The sequence below is a fragment of the Delphinus delphis genome, chromosome 19, assembly GCF_949987515.2.
Source record: "Delphinus delphis chromosome 19, mDelDel1.2, whole genome shotgun sequence".
Lineage (NCBI taxonomy): Eukaryota > Metazoa > Chordata > Mammalia > Artiodactyla > Delphinidae > Delphinus > Delphinus delphis.
The window spans coordinates 45,080,573-45,100,019 of NC_082701.1; the positions used below are offsets into that span (position 1 = coordinate 45,080,573).

At 37.0% G+C, this 19,447-nt stretch overlaps 1 protein-coding gene across 5 annotated transcripts in view; it reads left to right on the plus strand.

The window, feature by feature from the left end:
* The first annotated feature begins 4,049 nt into the window (after positions 1-4,049).
* The window catches only part of NSRP1 (nuclear speckle splicing regulatory protein 1), a 66,697-nt gene continuing 51,299 nt past the window's right edge, over positions 4,050-19,447 (plus strand). For 2 of the 5 annotated variants that reach the window (XM_059997248.1, XM_059997250.1), the window contains exons 1-2: positions 4,050-4,092; positions 5,299-5,392. In XM_059997248.1, the coding sequence (XP_059853231.1) occupies positions 5,301-5,392 (92 nt within the window). In that variant the 5' untranslated portion in view covers positions 4,050-4,092; positions 5,299-5,300. The other 3 variants (XM_059997252.1, XM_059997251.1, XM_059997249.1) reach the window with 3 other exon arrangements.

Sequence of the window (19,447 nt, forward strand, 5' to 3'; positions counted from 1 at the left end):
AGTTCTTTTATCTCAGGAGTTAATAAACAGCCCACAAGCTAAATCTGGCTAGTTGCCTGTCATGATGAAGTTTTATTGGAAAAGCCATGCCCATATTGTCTATGACTGCTTTCATACCACTGGGCAGAGCTGAGTAGCTGCCACAGAGACCTATGACCCATAAAGCCTAAATATTTACTATCTAACCCTTTGCATAAAAAGTTTGCCAACCCCTATTCTGGCTGTAGTTTTGACATGTGCCTCCATATTGCAAAATAACATGCTGTGTGGCTTTTTTTTTTTTCCTGAATTAGGCAATATTTATTAACCTCCCAGTATGCAATACAAAGATTCAGCTCCTTCCCCAGTGTGTGCATCCACACACACACACACACATACACATTTCCCACTCCTTCCTTCTTCCCAATATAATTACATAGTAACTTAGATCAGAATAGCTGGATATTCAGTGTTTGCATTATCATGATCATGTATGCTATTTAGGGCTTAGCTATGTAGTAAGTTACAATTATTTTCCTTTCCTGAACATCTTTTTGCTTTCCCTGGTGTTTGTGTCAAAAGAAAACCTTTGGAGTGGCTGGAGTGACTATCAAGATATCAAACAAAGTAGATTTCAGAGCAAAGAATATTACTGTGATAAAGGTCATTCCATAATGAAAAAATGGTCAATTAATTAAGAAGACATAAAAATCTTAAATAGTTACACACCTAATAACATAGTTCCAAAATACACAGAGCAAAAACTAATAGGACTGCAGGTCCATAGAGAACAGAAGTAGATTACTGGTTGCCTACTGTTGCGGGGGCGGGGGGAGGTAAATGGGAGTGACTAATGGTTACATGGGTTTTTTTCTGGGTATTGAAAGTATCCTAAAATTGCTTGTGATGGTGGTAGCACAACTCTCTGAATATATTAAAAACCATTGAATTGTACGGTTTTGTTTTTTTTTGGCTGCGTGGCATGGCGAACGGGATCTTAGTTCCGGTACCAGGGATCGAACCCATGGCCCCTGCAGTGGAAGTGCAGAGTCTTACCCACTGGACCGCCAGGGAAGTCCTGAATTGTATGCTTTAAATGGGTGAATTGCACAGTATGTGAATTATGTCTCAATAAAGCTGTTTAAAAAAAAGATGTTTATACTAAATAGAAATCTGGTTTTACACAAAGATATGGAGACATTGGAAATGGTAAATATGTGAATAAACATAATATTTTTCTTTTCTTTTTACATTGACCTATTTATTATATAAGGGATATGATAAAGTATACATATAAACAACCAGATAGAGATACATAGGTGAGGTCAGGAAGGGTGCTTCTGTCCTCATGAAGTTGGGGTGTACCACCCTCTGGGCAGGTGGATATGTTCACCAACCTGGAAGCTCTTAGAATTCCATACTTTTGGGTTGTTTATGGAGGCTTCATTATGTAGGCATGATGGATCATTAATTTGGTTTAAAACCCCTCTCTTCTTCCCGGAGGATGGGAGGTGGGGTAGAAAGTTTCAAGCTTCTAACTTATGGTGTGGTCTCTCTGGTGACTAGCCCCCATGCTGATGCTATCCAGAAGCCCACCAAGAGTTACCTCATTGGAACAAAATAACTCCTATCACCCAGGGAACCAGGAACTAGGGTCAAAGACCAAGTATAAAAACAACAGTTGCTCTTAGTGCTCTAATTACTCAGGAAATCACAAAGGTTTTAGGAGCTCTGTACTGGGAATCTGGGACAGAAACCAATATATGTGTCTATATATGTATATATATTTTTTCCCTCTTATTTCACTGTGCCCCAAGCAGATTTCATATTTGGTTTCTATCTAGCCTTACTCTAATCACTTTGGGGGAAAAAAAGACATTCAGCATATTCCTATATGCAAAGCTATATAATTCCTTTAATAATATATCTCAGCATTAATTCATTTAGAAGAGTGGATATCAAAATGTGGTCTGTGGACTCCCAAAGGTCCCTAAAACACTTTTGGAATTTTCCAGGTCAAAACTATATTTCTAACAATTTGCCTTTTTCACTCATCCTCACACCAGTGTGCAACTGAACTTTGCAGAGGCTTCATGATGTGTGATGATGTCATCGTTCTGACAGCTAATAGAACGTGTGCCTGTGGATTCTTTTGCATTTTCTTTCAACTTTATTTCTTCCAGTTTTATTAAGATATAATTAACATACAGCACTGTATAAGTTTACGGTGTACAGCATAATTTGACTTACATACATTATGAAATGATTACAATAAATTTAGTGAACATACATCATTTCACATAGATATAAAAGAAAAAGAAAAAATATTTTTCTTTGTGATGAGAACTCTTAGGATTTACCCTCTTAACTACTTGCATATATAACATACAGCAATGTCAACTATATTAATCATGTTGTACATTACATCCTAATACTTTTTTATAACTGGAAGTTCGTGCCCTTTGACCATCCAATTCCTCCTCCCACTACCCCACCCTTTCCTGCTAAAAAGAAAAAGAAATCTGGATCTACACAAAGATACGCAGCCACGGGAAATGGTAAATATGTGGATAAACGTAACATTTTTCTTATTTAAAAATATTTTTAAAAGATAATTGACTGTTTAAAGCAAAAATGATAATTTATTGTGCATTTATAATATAGGTAGAAGTAAAATATGTGACAAATACAGCACAAAGTCTCAGGGAAAATGTAACTATACTTTTATAAAGTTTTTATACTATACAGAAAGTGCTTCATTCTTACTTGAAGGTAGACTGTGATAAGTTAAAGATGTGTACCAGAAACCCTAAAGCAAAACCTTAAAAAAAAAAAAAAAAAAAAAAGCAAAGTATGGCCAATAAGCCAACAAAGAAGTTGAAGCATAAAAATCTTAAGCAGAGTCATAAAAATTTATTAATTCAAAAGGCCGGGGGAAGGTGGAGGGGGGAGCACAAAAAACAGATAGGAAAAAGAGAAAACAAATTGCAACTATACTAATAACTGCTTTAATGAAAATGTTCTAAATACCCACGTTAAAAGGAAGAAATTGCCAAACTGGATAAAAGAGCAAGACCCAACTATATGCTATCAACAAGAGAACCACTTTAAATATATAGACACAAACTAATTAAAATAGGTGAAAAGTAAAAAGGACGGGAAAAGATACACTATGCTAACAATGCTGGTTACATTAATATCAGATAAAGTAGATAAAAATAAATAAAAAATAAAGAGGATCATTTCTTAATGGTATAGGGGGTCAATGTAAGAGGACACAACAATCCTACATGTTTATATATCTAATAACAAAACTTCAAAATACATGAAACAAAACATGACAGGAGTAAAAAGAGAAATAGACAAATCCACAATTACAGCTGGAGATTTTAACATTCTTCTGTCGGTAATTCAAAAGATCTCTTTGCTGTTACTAGTTTGGAAAGGGCCGAGAATGAGTGGGTCCACAGGTGAAGTGTGACTAGCATTTTTTAAAAAGTATCATATATAATTTTATTTCCTATACCCAGTGGTACCACGGTATTTTATTAATCATTTCTGTCCTATAATGAGATAGTTAGCGTACAGATTTTCATCTTCTGCCAAATTACCCTGAGTCGGGTATACTCACGCAGAGTACCTCGGGGGCGGGGGGAAATCGATAGCCTAGGGCAGTGGTTTTCAAACTTGAGTATCAGAATTACCTGGAGGGCTTGTTAAAATTCAGATTTCTGGGCCCCGTCCCAGAGTTTCTGATTCCGTAGATGTGGAACAGAGCCGGAAATTTTGCATTTCTAACAAAGTCCCGGGTGATGCCGATTCTGCTGGTCCCAGGACCACTCTCTGCGAACCTCCGGCCTAAAATTTTGCCATTCCTTTCTTCACACTGATTTCGAGGCAGTCTGTCGGTTTTCAAAACAACGCCCAAAGCCAAGCATCAGACTCCCAGCAGTGCGGAAGCAACACAAAACGCGAATCCAGCCGGTAGGCGGGGTCTAGGCCGCCCAAACCCGCGCGAGAGCTCACGTTCGACGTTGGCGTCTGCGTCAGCGTCACGTCGGCGTCGGCCACGTTCAGCGGAGACGGGAGCAAGATGGCGATTCCGGGCAGGCAGTGAGTGACCTGGGAGTTAGGGTTAGGCTGGGGAGTGAGACACCACGGCGGCTGTGTCTTTGGCCGAGCAGTAGAAGTGCGCTGGAAGTGAAGGGGCTGTGTCGTCAGGGATAGAGATGGGGGAAAGCGAGAAATCCTGAGGAACATATATTCCCATCCCCCCCCCACATTTTCCAGGATGGAAGCCCGAAGTTTGAGGGAGAAACTTGTGAGGAAATAAAGGAAGTTAGGCTGAGGGGCAGAGAGCGAGACTTTTCTATTTTCCAAAAGCTCGGTCTGAGGCCCCTCAGTCTTGCTTCCTACCCCGCGCTTGAGTTTCTCCCCGGTTGGATGCTTTCAGGGGCAATGAGAAGAGAGACAATTCCTGGCTTTCTTAGAGGGCCTTGTTCTACTTGGCAGGTCAAGTTCTGATTACCGCCCTCCCTTCTCGGTTTAGGACTGTTGTGCTGAGAAGCCACAGAAAAGGGTAGGCATATAGGGAATTGGGGTATACGTTGCCACAAAAGAGACAAATGTTATATGTTCTTGGAAGTTTTATCTTTGATGTATAATCCTCGCTTGTGATGCGGCCTTCTGTGATTTCTGCGTCTTAAAGGCCAAAACGTGAGAAACTAAATGAGTTGGATCTGATGGGATGGTTCTTTCAGGTGCTCCAAGACAAAGCAAGTGTGCTTAATAAAGTGTAATGGCAATTTGCCCCGTGGCTACTTGGGTTTCTCAGTTAATGTAATCTTTTAAAAAATTTTCATGGATGACATTAACCTTTATCCAATAACTTCTTTAAAATTGTGTACCCAATAGGAAAAAAAAACAAGTATTTTCTTGACTCTTGTTAGATCACAAGGATAGTTTAGAGCATTTTTATTTTTAGTGGACATCAACTGAGCTTTCCACTAACATGTTCTTTTTAAAACCTTGCTATCATTTCACCATCTAAAACATTTCTGAACTCTTCATTCACTTCCCTTCTTTGATTAAAATGGTATTTTGATTTTGGCCCACAAATAATCACTTAAAGTAATAATTATAAAAACTTAGTGCATATTAGAACTTTTAGATAGTTGAAAATCAGAACCAGTGTTATATGTTCATAGGTTATGTGACATGTTTTGACTTGGTAGCTTCGTCTGGAGGAGGTAGTGGCTGTATTATTGTTTAACATTTAAATATAATGGTGTAATTTCTATTTCAAAAAAAAAAATGCAGGTATGGGCTTACTTTGCCAAAGAAAGCACAGCAGTTGCACCCTGTTTTGCAAAAACCTTCAGTGTTTGGGAATGATTCTGATGATGATGATGAGGTAAGGGAAACTGTTTTTCTACTGCATTGTTGGAAATTTTTTTTTAAAATTGAACTTGTGAATTTAATGTCTTTGCTTGCTTTAGATATTTGTTAATACAGCATATCTGTAGCATTATAATTTACAGAATTATCAAAAAGAATAAAGAAGAAAGGTCTGCTTTTTTTTTTGTAGGTGATACACAGATAATCTAAGAGATTTTTTTTTTCCCCAAGGCTATGAACTTCAGTTATTTTTGAGCAGTTATACAGAGTAATTTCAGACAATAATACTGATATATAACAAAATTGTTGCTGTAAAGATCCCTGGAAATAAGCTATTAAGATGTTGCCAGTTTCCTAGAAATTTTTATTAGCAAAGTAGTTTCTTATGAGACTACTTTTGTGGTTACTCAGTGTCTGCTAAGTGTAGTTATTCAGTTGTAATATGGTAGTGTATAAAGTTAGCATTGATGATAATGACATCTAATATGAACATTTTATGTTTTAGCAGCCAAAACAGTGTTTTCCTATGAAGCCCCAGTTTACAGCAGTTTATAAAACCCCCAAATGTGTGCTTATTTAATACTTCAGTTATTTTCTGTATTTCTAAAAGACTTTGTATCAATTTCATACTTCCTTTGCTCTGGCAGAAAAAATCACTTCTCTTTCAGTTTTTACTAATTATATAATAGCATAGTTAGGTAATTGAACATATTTGATCCTTTGCTTCTTTTCTTCTGTTGAAGAAATAGACTCTAGATGGCTTACATTTTTTAAAGTTGATAATTTACATAAAATTTGCATATAAACATGGATTTTAAGTGTACAGGTTGGTGACTTTTGACAAATACATACACCCCAGTCAAGATGTATTGTAGAATATTTCTCTCTTCCCTGAAAGTTCTTTAACGCCCCTTTGCAGTTAGTTTGCTTCCCCACATTATGCCCCAGACAACTATCTCATTGTGGTTTTGATTTGCATTTTACTTACGACCAAGGATATTGGCCATTTATGTATCATCTTTAGAGAAATGTCTGCTCATATCATTTGCCTAGTTTTTAATTGGGTTGTCATTTTGTTATGAGTTGTAAGATTCCTTTATACATTCTAGATACAAGTCTCTTATTAGATGTAATTTGTAAATATTTTCTCCCATTCTGTGAATTGTCTTTTCACTTTCTTGATAACATCCTTTGAAGTACAAAAGTTCAATTTTGAGAAAGTCCAATATATTTTTTTTCTTAGGTTGCTACTGCTTTGGTGTCATACCTAAGAAACCATTGCTTAATCCAGGGTCACAAAGATTTACGCATATGTTTTCTTCTAAGAATTTTGTAGTTTTAGTTCTAAAATTACATCTATGATCCATTTTGAGTTAATTTTTATACGGTTATGAGATGGGGGTTCAGTTTCACTCTTTGCATGTGGATGGATATCCAGTTGTCCCAACACCATTTGTTGAAGACTCTTCCCCATTGAGTTGACACTACCCTTGTGGTTTGTTTTAATATACAAATAATTTTTTAAAATCACTGTAGACACAACAGAAAAATACGTCATGGTTATCTTGTAGTTTCACATAAATCATCCTGGCATACCCACGTAATGCAAAGCAACATATACTCCAGTTTGAGAAGGATGGGTTTATACAAGTGATCTAGAAAGTTTACTGATGTGATTGCTGTTTCTTTTCCATTGTGAAATGAGGCTAGTGGAAGCTGGACGGTGGGTACACTAGAGTCAGAAAAGAAAGGCCTAGGGCCATTTTGCTCTTCCCTCCCTTCCTCCCACCCTCCTTCCTTTTACATAGAGAGACTTTAATGCAGATATTGGTTACATGGGTGATGGAAGACTTGAGAAGCTACAAGAGATGGTGAAGCAACCCAGAGATTAGCAGTAGTAAAAGGCAAGAAGTGATAAATGGAGGGATACAGGTAGGAGTTGGACCTGGAGGCCAGAGGCTAGGGTTACTTGGTGGGAACTGGACTTTTCCAAAAGGAGTTGAAGCCACGGGGAGATTCAGTCTTAGGTAGAGAGAGAGGCAGGGAGAAATACCTCGTCTTCTCCCTTTCTCCTACCCTCCAATATACTGTTTTTGTATTCCGTTGGTAGAACCCAGCCAGAAGCCAACTGACAGGGAGATGCAGTTTAGTTCTTAATGAGCAGAGAATATAAAACCGGTCTTTAGAATAATTTCCTTACCTATAAAACATCAGTCTGGTGAATTCCAGCTTATATTATTTGTATATTATTTAAATGTTTGTGAGCTTTGAATATAAAACTCTTCTTTTTAAAAAATTTATTTTATTGAAATATAGTTAATTTACAATGTTATGTTAATTTCTGCTGTACAGCAAAGTGACTCAGTTTATACACACACACACACACACGCACACACGCACACATACACATACACACACACATTCTTTTTCATATTCTTTTCCATTATGGTTTGTCACAGGATATTGAATATAGTTTCCTGTGCTATACAGTAGGACCTTGTTGTTTATCCATTCTATATATAATAGTTTGCATCTGCTAATCCCAAACTCCCAATCAATTCCTCTCCCACCCACCTCCCCCTTGATAACCACAAGTCTCTTCTCTATGTCAGTGAATCTAAAACTCTCTTCTTTAAAAATTAATCAGTTAAGAAATAATAAAATTATTGGTGTTTTGGAAAATACAGAGAAAGATATTTTATGTTTCCCCTCCTGAGGAGGGCATTTGATAAACCTGGCGAGGAGCTTCTGAAGCAAATCCAACTATTCTTATTTTCAGGAATTCAGCAGAAGCAACTAAGAGCCCAAATTTAAGATCAGACTTTTATTCCAGTGGTCAAGCAGAGGGAGCCCTAGCAAGCGAATTCTGTTTCAGTGTGTGTTTATATCCAGAGTTAGTTTAAAAATGGGAGAAAGTGGTAGTCCAGCACTTTAAATTATTATTTAAATAGTCCCTCTTTCTGAAATTATCAGAACTAAATAGAAACAATTACCATTTTGTTCAAAGGTAGAGGAGATGAAGAGTTTTTACCCCATATGAGTAAGGTTTATATTATATCCAAATGCTGCTGTCTGATAATAAGTGTTTGAGTGGTTTTGCTAAGATAGTGTGTTTGTTTCATTTTTTCCCAGTCTCTCCTCTCTTTCCAGTCCCATTGCCACCACCTTCATTACTTCTGTCATGGATTATTATAGCTTTGTAACAATTTCCTTATCACCTCTCTCTCCTCAAATTCATTTCAAATACTGTTGATAGATTGATCTTCCGAAAGCACAGTTCTAATCACTGTTAACTTCCTTACTCTTGAACCTAATTGTATTTAAAATCTAAACTGCTCATCCTGACATTGAAAGCCTTCCCTATGCTTTGGCTTCAAAGGACTTATTAGCATTTTCTCCTAACTGTGCTTCTCCATGCAAAGTACACTGTTATGTTTGTATTCTTTCACAACTCTACTTTTCTTCACACTGGAAGTCTTTCCATCCTGTATGTCCAAATTATAGCCATCCTTTAAAACCCAGTGCAAAAGTTGCTTCCTTCAAGATTTTCCCCACTAGAAAGACGCTTTCTTTTTCTGACACTCTTTACCTTTCTTAGAGCACTTAGCTTTTTATATCTTGTATTATAAGTTAGTTGCATACAAGTCTTTCACTGTACTAGAGTATGAGCTCCATGAGTTAGGATCCGAATGTTTGTGCTGACTTCTAAGAATGAGTAAAATCATTTACTCAGATGTTTTAGCTGTCTATATTGTAAAGAGCCAGAGAGTAGATGTTTTAGGCTTTGCAAGCTAAGTAGTCAACTTTGATCTCCTAGTGTGAAAGCAGCCATTAGATAATATGTAAATGAATGAGCATGACTAATAAATGTGTTCTAATAAAACTTTATTTACAAAAGTGGGGATGGCTGAGATTTGGCTGTAACTTGCTGACCCATGATGTATACAATTATCCAAAGTATGTGTGACAACCAGTATTTCACAAGTGTTATGAAGTGGCTAGTGACTAAAATAGATGTTGCATGACAAACATGGAACTTCCTTTTAGATATTTCTCCGTGATAAATGCTTGCTCATTTTGCAGAACATAATGAATTTTTCTTTTAGTCTTGGCAATTGAAATGCTCATTTCTAGATAATAATAACCTTGTGAGATCCAGTTTTGTAATATAATTCATATGCCATGAAGAGGTATGATCCATACAAGCTGAGAATAGTCGCTGTTGGATAAAGATGCAAAACTTATTGATCTCTTTAAAAGAGAATATTAAGTTAAAATAGATAGCTTAAGTTCATTAATTTAGTTTTTTGTGTATATATCAAATATGTTAGATAAATGGTAGATGATAATAATTGCACTTTGAGTACTCAGAAGCCATGGTATAGTCCTTTTATAGGTTAAGCTTTCAATTTCATAAACTATAGAACAGTTACAGAAACTATAAGGAAAGCATTAAAACTCCAGCAGAAAACTAAGGAAAATACATAGAGAAATGTAGAAGAAATGGAAATATCTAATAAACATTAAAAATATTTAATCTTAGTATATCTAAGAAATGTAAATTAGGGCAACAGTAAGCTGCCATTTTTTTTTTTTTTTTTACTATGTTAGAAAATACTTTAAAAAATGATAATGGCAAGGTTTTGGTGAAATGGGAAATTCTGAAATTCAAAATTTTGTTCTTGTAAATCATTGCCCCTTTTTGGAAGGCAGTTTTGCAATTTGTATCAATCCTTTAAGAATCAAGTATATTTAACCCACTGTATCAATCAGAAGACAGAGGCTGTGCCAGAATTTTCCCTTCTAAAATTCTCTCCTAAGGAAGTTGCCAGAAGTTTGCATTAAAGATTTATAGGTATTCAGAAGTCTTTATTTCACGGTTGTTTATGATAGTAAAATCTTAGAACCAGTCCAACTTTCAACAGTGAAAGCATGGCTAAGTAAAGTGAGGTGCAGTGTATATTACAGAATTGTTAGAAATAAAATGAAAGGAAAAAAGAGTAAAGAGAGCATTTCAGAATATTAATGGTAGTTGTCGTTGGTGGACCTATGAGTGGTTATTTTGATTTTTATGCTTTTCTGTATTTTCTAAATTTTCCACAATAGTTTTTATAATTGAAAAATAATTTTTAAGAAAAATTTATGGTGAATTTTAAGAATTTCCTGTAAGATACTTAGCTTCCAAATCATATTAAAATATAACAGGAAATAACACATTTAATCTGATAGAAGTCATAATGAGAGAGAGTACTGGAACCATTTAAAAGCATGAAAGAAGATGAAATAAGCAGAATACAAAATTGAATATGTATATATGGTTGTACAGAACTATATGGATATATAAGTGGAAAATAAAAGAGAATTGGTTTGGGTTTTTTTGGTGACAGTATGAGCTTTTTTCTTTTTTTTCAAAATTGTATTCATTTCATTGTTATAATTTTTGAAGAACAGAAGGAAATCAGTGCTTTAAAAAATACATGACTGTATTTGTATATCCCCCAAATTAGAAACATTTGCAAATTACCGGATTACATGGTATATTTTCATTGCTTTTACTATTTCTTTTTTTTTAATTTTATTGAAGTATAGTTGATTTACAGTGTTGTGTTAATTTCTTCTGTACAGCAAAGTGACTCAGTTACACACATATATATATTCTTTTTCATATTCTTTTCCATTGGTTTGTCACAGGATTGAATATAGTTTCCTGTGCCCTACAGAAGGACCTTGTTGTTTATCCATCCTATATATAATAGTTTTCCTCTGCTATCCCAAACTCCCATTCCTTCCCTCCCACCTTCCCCACCCCGCAGCAACCACAAGTCTGTTCTCTATATCTGTGAGTCTGTTTTTGTTTTGCGGTACGCGGGCCTCTCACTGTTGTGGCCTCTCCCGTTGCGGAGCACAGGCTCCGGACGCGCAGGCATGGCTCACGGGCCCAGCCGCTCCTCGGCATGTGGGATGTTTCTGGACCGGGGCACGAACCCGTATCCCCTGCATCGGCAGGCAGACTCTCAACCACTGCACCATCAGGGAAGCCCATGTTTTGGGTTTTTAAAAAATATTTATTATTTATTTAATTATTTGGCTGCACCGGGTCTTAGTTGCAGCAAGTGGGATCTTCGTTGCTGCATACGGGATGTTTAGTTGCGGCATGAGAGATCTAGTTCCCTGACCAGGGATTGAACCTGGGCCCCCTGCATTGGGAGTGCGGAGTCTTAACCAGTGGACCACCAGGGAAGTCCCTGTTTTTGTTTTGTAGATACATTGATTTGTATCGTATTTTAGATTCCACATATAAGTGATATCATATGGTATTTGTCTTTCTCTTTCTGACTTACTTTGCTTAGTATGATAATCTCTAGGTCTATCAGTGTTGCTGCAAATGGCATTATTCCATTCTTTTTTATGGCTGAGTAATATTCCATTTTATATATGTACCACATCTTCTTTATCCATTCACCTGTTGATGGACATTTGGCTGTTTGTGAATAGTGCTGCTATGAACATAGGGGTGCATGTATCTTTTCTAATTATAGTTTTGTCCAGATATATATGCCCAGGAGTGGGATTGCTGGATCATATGGTAGTTCTATTTTTAGTTTTCTGAGGAACTTCCATACTGTTTTCCATAGTGGCTGTACCAACTTACATTCCCACCAACAGAGTAGGAGGGTCCCCTTTTCTGCATAGCCTCTCCAGCACTTGTTATTTGTAGATTTTTTAATGATGGCCATTCTGACTGATATGAAGTGGTACCTCATTGTAGTTTTGATTTGAATTTCTCTAATAATTAGTGATGTTGAGCACCTTTTCATGTGCCTAGGGCCATCTGTAAGTCTTCTTTGGAGAAATGTCTATTTAGGTCTTCTGCTGATTTTTCAGTTGGGTGGGTTGTTCTGTTGTTGAGTTGTATGAGCTGTTTATATATTTTGGAGATTAAGCCCTTGTCGGTTGCATCATTTGCAGATGTTTTGTCCCATTCTGTAGGTTGTCTTTTCGTTTTGCTTATGGTTTCCTTTGCTGTGCAAAAGCTTGCAAATTTGATTAGGTCCCATTTGTTTATTTTTGTTTTTATTTCTATTGCCTTGGGACACTGACCTAAGAAAACGTTGGTATGATTTATGTCAGAGAATGTTTTGCTTATGATTTCTTCTAGGAGCTTTATGGTGTCATATCTTGTGTTTAAGTCTTTAAGCCATTTCGAGTTTATTTTTGTGCATGGTGTGAGGGTGTGTTCTAACTTTGTTGATTTACATGCCGCTGTCCGACTTTCCCAGCACCATTTACTGAAGAGACTGTCTTTTTCCCATTTTATATTCTTGCCTCCTTTGTTGAAGATTAATTGACTGTAGTTGTGTGGGTTTATTTCTGAGCTCTCTATTCTGTCCCGTTGATCCATATGTCTGTGTTTGTGCCAATAACACACTGTTTTGATCACTGTAGCTTTGTAGTATTGTTTGCAGTCTGGGAAGGTTATTCCTATTTCTTAATCTCTCACCACTTTAACTCCAGTCTTTTATCTTTTATTTATTTATTTTTTTATAGAAGCAGTTAGGTCTTTAATTTTTTTAAATTTTTTGGCTGAGTTGGGTGTTCGTTGCTGCATGTGGGCTTTCTCTAGTTTCGGCGAACAGGGGCTGCTCTTCATTGCAGTGCGTGGGCTTCTCATTGTGGTGGCTTCTCTTGTGGCAGAGCATGGTCTCTAGGCATGGGCTTCAGTAGTTGTGGCACGTGGGCTCAGTAGTTGTGGTGTGTGGGCTCAGTAGTTGTGGCTCGCGGGCTCTAGAGTGCAGACTCAGTAGTTGTGGTTCATGGGCTTATGGGCTTAGTTGCTCCTCAGCATGTGGGATATTCTGGACCAGGGCTCAAACCTGTGTCCCCTGCATTGGCAGGTGGATTCTTAATGACTGCACCACCAGGGAAGTCCCAACTCCAGTCTTTTAAAAACACTTTCTTGGGACTTCCCTGGTAGTCCAGTGGTTAAGACTCCGTGCTCCCAATGCAAGGGGTGCGCGTTCGATCCCTGGTCGGGGAACTAAGATCCCACAAGCTGCGTGGCCAATAAATAAATAAAGAGTTCCCCCAGATAAAAAAAAATAAAAACACTTTCTTGAATAACTAAAGTAGTCTTCATAAGTCTGTTTTTCCTAAAATGAATCTTTTTTTTGTTGGAAGCCTGTTTGGCTTGCTAATGGTAAGAAAAAGTTAAAATTTTAATCTCTCTGAACATTATAGTACATCTGAATCAAGGAAGTGTTTCAGTTTCAGTTTTTCATCAGTTATCAATCTCATAATTTCCTGTTTCTCTGGAGATAGTCTTGTATAGTTTGAATAAAATGACAGTTTTATATGGACATGACAAAGCATATTATTTGTGAAAATGGCAGGAAATTTGGGTTATTTTAATGATGGCTAAGAATTTTTTACGTTTTTCTCATATGCTAGTAAACTGAATTCCTAGAGATTCATGATACTGAATATATCTAATAGCAGTATAAGCAGTGAGAAATTTTAAGTAATTGTGTAGCTTTGCTAAAAATTCATCCCTTGGGCTTCCCTGGTGGCGCAGTGGTTGAGAGTCTGCCTGCCGATGCAGGGGACACAGGTTCCTGGTCCGGGAAGATCCCACATGCCGCGGAGCAGCTAGGCCCGTGAGCCATGGCCGCTGAGCCTGCGCGTCCAGAGCCTGTGCTCCGCTATGGGAGAGACCCACAGCAGTGAGAGGCCCATGTACCGCAAAAAAAAAAAAAAAATTCATCCCTTAACCTGCTATCCGTGAGTGAAATGGATATGTACGAAAATGCAAGAAGAGAGCAAAGGACAACATTAAATGATAGAATTTTGTGAGGAGTGGGAGCGACAGCAAGAGGATTCTGTTCTTCTTATGCCAGTAGGATAAGAGCATTACCGAAGTGGCTGAGATCATCCAGATTATGAAGATGAGATGAAGTAGGAATTTTTGTTCTTTTCTAGGAAAGAAATGGTGGTATTAATCATGTGCCCTCATAAACGTAATGTTACTTTGTGAATCTCTGGTTAAATCTCTTTAGCCAGATTTACTTATGTTGACACACGGGTGGATTATGTTTTTTACATCTCCTTTGTCTGAGATATAATGCATTGTTGTATTTTCAACTCCTGAGGTTTGTTTTTTTTTTGTAAATTCTTTTTATTGGTATTCTCAATTTGGTGAGATATTCTCATAGTTTTCTTTAGTTTTTTAGACAGTTTCCTTTAGTTCATTGAATGTGTTTATTCTGTGTGTGGACTGTACTTTCTTGTTTCTTTGTATGTCTCATAAATTGGGGTTGAAAACTGAACGTTTAAAATAATAGAAATGGCAACTGTGGAAATCAGATCTTCCCCTCTTCCCAAGGTTGGTTGTTTTTGCTGGGTTTTATTGGCTGTTGTTTTTTGCTTAGTGACTTTTCTGAGCTAATTGTTTGTGTTTTGGTTTTTTTGGACACACCACGTGGCTTGTGGGATCTTAGTTCCTGGACAGGAAATTGAATCTGGGCCCACGGCAGTGCAAGTGCCGAGTCTCAACCACTGGACTGCCAGGGAATTCCCTGAACTAATTCTTAAAGTCTGTATTCATAGTTGTGTGTGGCCACTGAAGTCCACTTGGTTAGCTTCATGGTCAGCTAGTGAGCTGACAGAGACTTTCTTAAACACCTGTAGCTAATAAGTCACAAATCTGCCAAGAGACTCTGTGTGCATCTTGGGGTATGCCTTCAACACATAGCCAGGCATTTTACAACTTTGCCTTATCCTTCAGTTCTTGCTTGTGCAGAGCCTGATGTCAGTCCTCAAGATCTGTCTTGAGAGCTTAGGACCTTCTTAAGTCTTTCCTGATCATGCTCAAAGGTCTGTGTATGCATGTGATCTTCATGATCCCTAGGAATATTTTGGGGATTTCAAGCCCATATGGACAGTCTGTTCCTCTGCTTTTCTTCCTTTTAAGCTTTTTGGTTAATCGGTTGTTTTCCCCAACTGTGAAAACTGTTACCCACTGCCTCAGGCCACCCTGAGGTTCAACAGTTGTCTTTGATCGTTTTTCGACAGATACTCCCAAGGAGAAGGCTGTTTTACATCAGCAACTCTGTCAAGTCAGATAAAGACAGCCTTGTGAGTGGTGTCTTCCAGGGAACCACCAGACAGGTCCAATAATTCTCTGGGATGAGGTTTTCAAGGAACTTCATCTGCCCTTTGCAGTGGCTGCCAGACTGCTGATTTTTCTACTGTACTATGATTGTGGTCTCTTGTTTTTAGGCTACCATGGCACTAGGGAGGGGATGATGGAAATAGGGCAAGTTAAAACACCACAGAGTTCTTACCAATATTCAGTTCTTGAATAAATGCTCCCTGGACTACTGTAAGCCTTTGGTTAATTTCCAGAGTTCTAAAAAAGCTGATTCTGACCTTTTTTGCCAGTATTTTCTTGCTGTTTTGGAGAAGAGAATTTCTGTTAGGTCCATACCACCATTTTCAGTGACATCCCAGGTTGTCTTTTGAGCCTCTCCAGTACATTTTTGCACACTTTTGACAAAGTCGTCTTACTTGTTTTAAAATCACTGTTGACTTCCCATTGCTCTTAAAGACCGAAATCTTCATTTTTGATCTGCAAAGTCATTCATTGTCTTGCTATTCTGTTCAGCCTGTTCTCTACTGTAGTGCTTTATCTTATTCTTTAAAATTGCCTTAAGTCATTTAAATGTTTTAGTGTCACCTTCAGTTTCATAATAAAACTAGGGATTTTGATTGGAATTGCATTGAATTTATAGATTAGAAGAGAATTGATATTTTAATATTTCACTCTTTTCATATATAAAGATAGCATTTTTTTTATTTGTTCAGGTGTTTTATATGTCCTTTAGTACAGTTTTATTGTTTCTTCCATGAGGGTCACACCCACCTTTTGTTGGATTTATTTCTAGGTACCTTGTAGCCCTTGTTATCGTATAAGGGGATTTTTTTCTAATTTATTATTACTAGTATGTGTAAAAGCTTCTGATTTTTTTGTTATTGTTGATTTAATTCTAGTACCTATATAGTTGTAATAGTTTACCTGATGATTCTTTTGGATTTCCTTTGTAGACATAGTGTCTATAAATAAGGATAATTTTGTCTCTTTTCAATTCTTTTACCTCATATTTCTTATCTTTTGTTGTGATTATGAGTGTGTCTTACTACGTTGTCTGAAAACTACAATATATAGAGAGAGGCAATGATAGAAACTTTGTTACATTGCTGACTAATGGAAATTGCTTATAAAATTTCTCAAATGTGATGTTCGCTTTACATTTTAGCTACTATTTCTAGTTTACTACGAATTTTTATCATAAATGATTTTAAATTTTAATTTTTTTAGCATCAATGTGAGTTTACATTAATTTTTTAACAACTTTATTGGAGTATAATTGCTTTACAATGGTGTGTTAGTTTCTGCTTTATAACAAAGTGAATCAGTTATACATACACACATGTTCCCATATCTCTTGCGTCTCGCTCCTTTCCACCCTCCCTATTCTATCCCTCTAGGTGGTCACAAAGCACCTAGCTGATCTCCCTGTGCTAGGCGGCTGCTTCCCACTAGCTATCTATTTGACGTTTGGTAGTGTGTATATGTCCATGCCACTCTCTCACTTTGTCACAGCTTATCCTTCCCCCTCCCCATATCCTCAAGTCCATTCTCTAGTAGGTCTGTGTCTTTATTCCTGTCTTACCCCTAGGTTCTTCATGACCTTTTTTTTTTTTTCCTAAGATTCCATATATATGTGTTAGCATATGGTATTTGTTTTTCTCTTTCTGACTTACTTCACTCTGTATGACAGTCTGTAGGTCCATCCACCTCACTACAAATAACTCAGTTTCATTCCTTTTTATGGTTGAGTAATATTCCATTGTATATATGTGCCACATCTTCTTTATCCATTCATCTGTTGATGGACACTTAGGTTGCTTCCATCTCCTGGCTATTGTAAATAGAGCTGCAATGAACATTTTGGTACATGACTCTTTTTGAATTATGGTTTTCTCAGGGTATATGCCCAGTAGTGGGATTGCTGGGTTGTATGGTAGTTCTATTCTTAGTTTTTTAAGGAACCTCCATACTGTTCTCCATAGTGGAGAGTCAATATTTGTACAGTCGCTTGAATTGTATTTCATGAGGTTAATAATCCTGGTTAATCCTGATGTCTCCAACTAGAAGTACTTGAAGTCAGAGAAATTCTCTTGCAAGACTGTTCCCTTTTCTTCACACCCTCTCCAGCATTCATTGTTTGTAGGTTTTTTGATGATGGCCATTCTGACTGGTGTGAGATGATATCTCATTGTAGTTTTGATTTGCATTTCTCTAGTGGTTAATGACGTTGAGCATTCTTTCATGTGTTTGTTGGCAGTCTGTATATCTTCTTTGGAGAAATGTCTATTTAGGTCTTCTGCCCATTTTTGGATTGGGTTTTTTTGTTTTTTTGTTACTGAGCTGCATGAACAGCTTGTAAATTTTGGAGATTAATCCTTTGTTAGTTGCTTCATTTGCAAATATTTTCTCCCATTCTGAGGGTTGTCTTTTCATCTTGTTTATGGTTTCCTTCGCTGTGCAAAAGCTTTTAAGTTTCATTAGGTCCCATTTGTTTTTATTTCCATTTCTCTAGGACGTGGGTCAAAAAGGATCTTGCTGTGATTTATGTCATAGAGTGTTCTGCCTATGTTTTCCTCAAAGAGTTTGATAGTATCTGGCCTTACATTTAGATCTTTATTCCATTTTGAGCTTATTTTTGTGTATCGTGTTAGGGAGTGTTCTAATCTCATACTTTTACATGTAGCTGTCCAGTTTTCCCAGCACCACTTATTGAAGAGGCTGTCTTTTCTCCACTGTATATTCTTGCCTCCTTTATCAAAGATAAGGTGACCATATGTGCGTGGGTTTATCTCTGGGCTTTCTATCCTGTTCCATTGATCTGTATGTCTGTTTTTGTGCCAGTACCATACTGTCTTGATTACTGTAGCCTTGTAGTATAGTCTGAAGTCTGGAAGCCTGATTCCTCCAGCTCCATATTTTGTTCTCAAGATTGCTTTTGCTCTTTGGGGTCTTTTGTGTTGCCATACCAATTGTGAAAGTTTTTGTTCTAGTTCTGTGAAAAATGCCATTGGTAGTTTGATAGGGATTGCATTGGATCTGTAGACTGCTTTGGGTAGTATAGTCATTTTCACAATGTTGATTCTTCCAATCCAAGAACATGGTATATCTCTCCATCTATTTGTATCATCTTTAATTTCTTTCATCAGTGTCTTATAATTTTCTGCATACAGGTCTTTTGTCTCCTTAGGTAGGTTTATTCCTAGTTATTTTATTCTTTTTGTTGCAATGGTAAATGGGAGTGTTTTCTTAATTTCATTTTCAGATTTTTCATCATTAGTGTATAGGAATGCCAGAGATTTCTGTGCATTAATTTTGTATCCTGCTACTTTACCAAATTCATTGATTAGCTCTAGGAGTTTCCTGGTACCATCTTTGGGATTCTCTATGTACAGTATCATGTCATCTGCAAACAGTGACAGCTTTACTTCTTCTTTTCCGATTTGGATTCCTTTTATTTCTTTTTCTTCTCTGATTGCTGTGGCTAAAACTTCCAAAACTATGTTGAATAAGAGTGGTGAGAGTGGGCAACCTTGTCTTGTTCCTGATCTTAGTGGAAATGGTTTCAGTTTTTCACCATTGAGGACGATGTTGGTTGTGGGTTTGTCATATATGGCCTTTATTATGTTGAGGAAAGTTCCCTCTCTGCCTACTTTCTGGAGGGATTTTATCATAAATGGGTGTTGAATTTTGTCAAAAGCTTTCTCTGCATCTATTGAGATGATCATATTGTTTTTCTTCTTCAATTTGTTAATATGGTGTATCATGTTGATTGATTTGCATATATTGAAGAATCCTTGCATTCCTGGGATAAACCCCACTGGATCATGGTGTATGATCCTTTTAATGTGCTGTTGGATTCTGTTTGGTAGTATTTTGTTGAGGATTTTTGCATCTATGTTCATCAGTGTTATTGGCCTGCAGTTT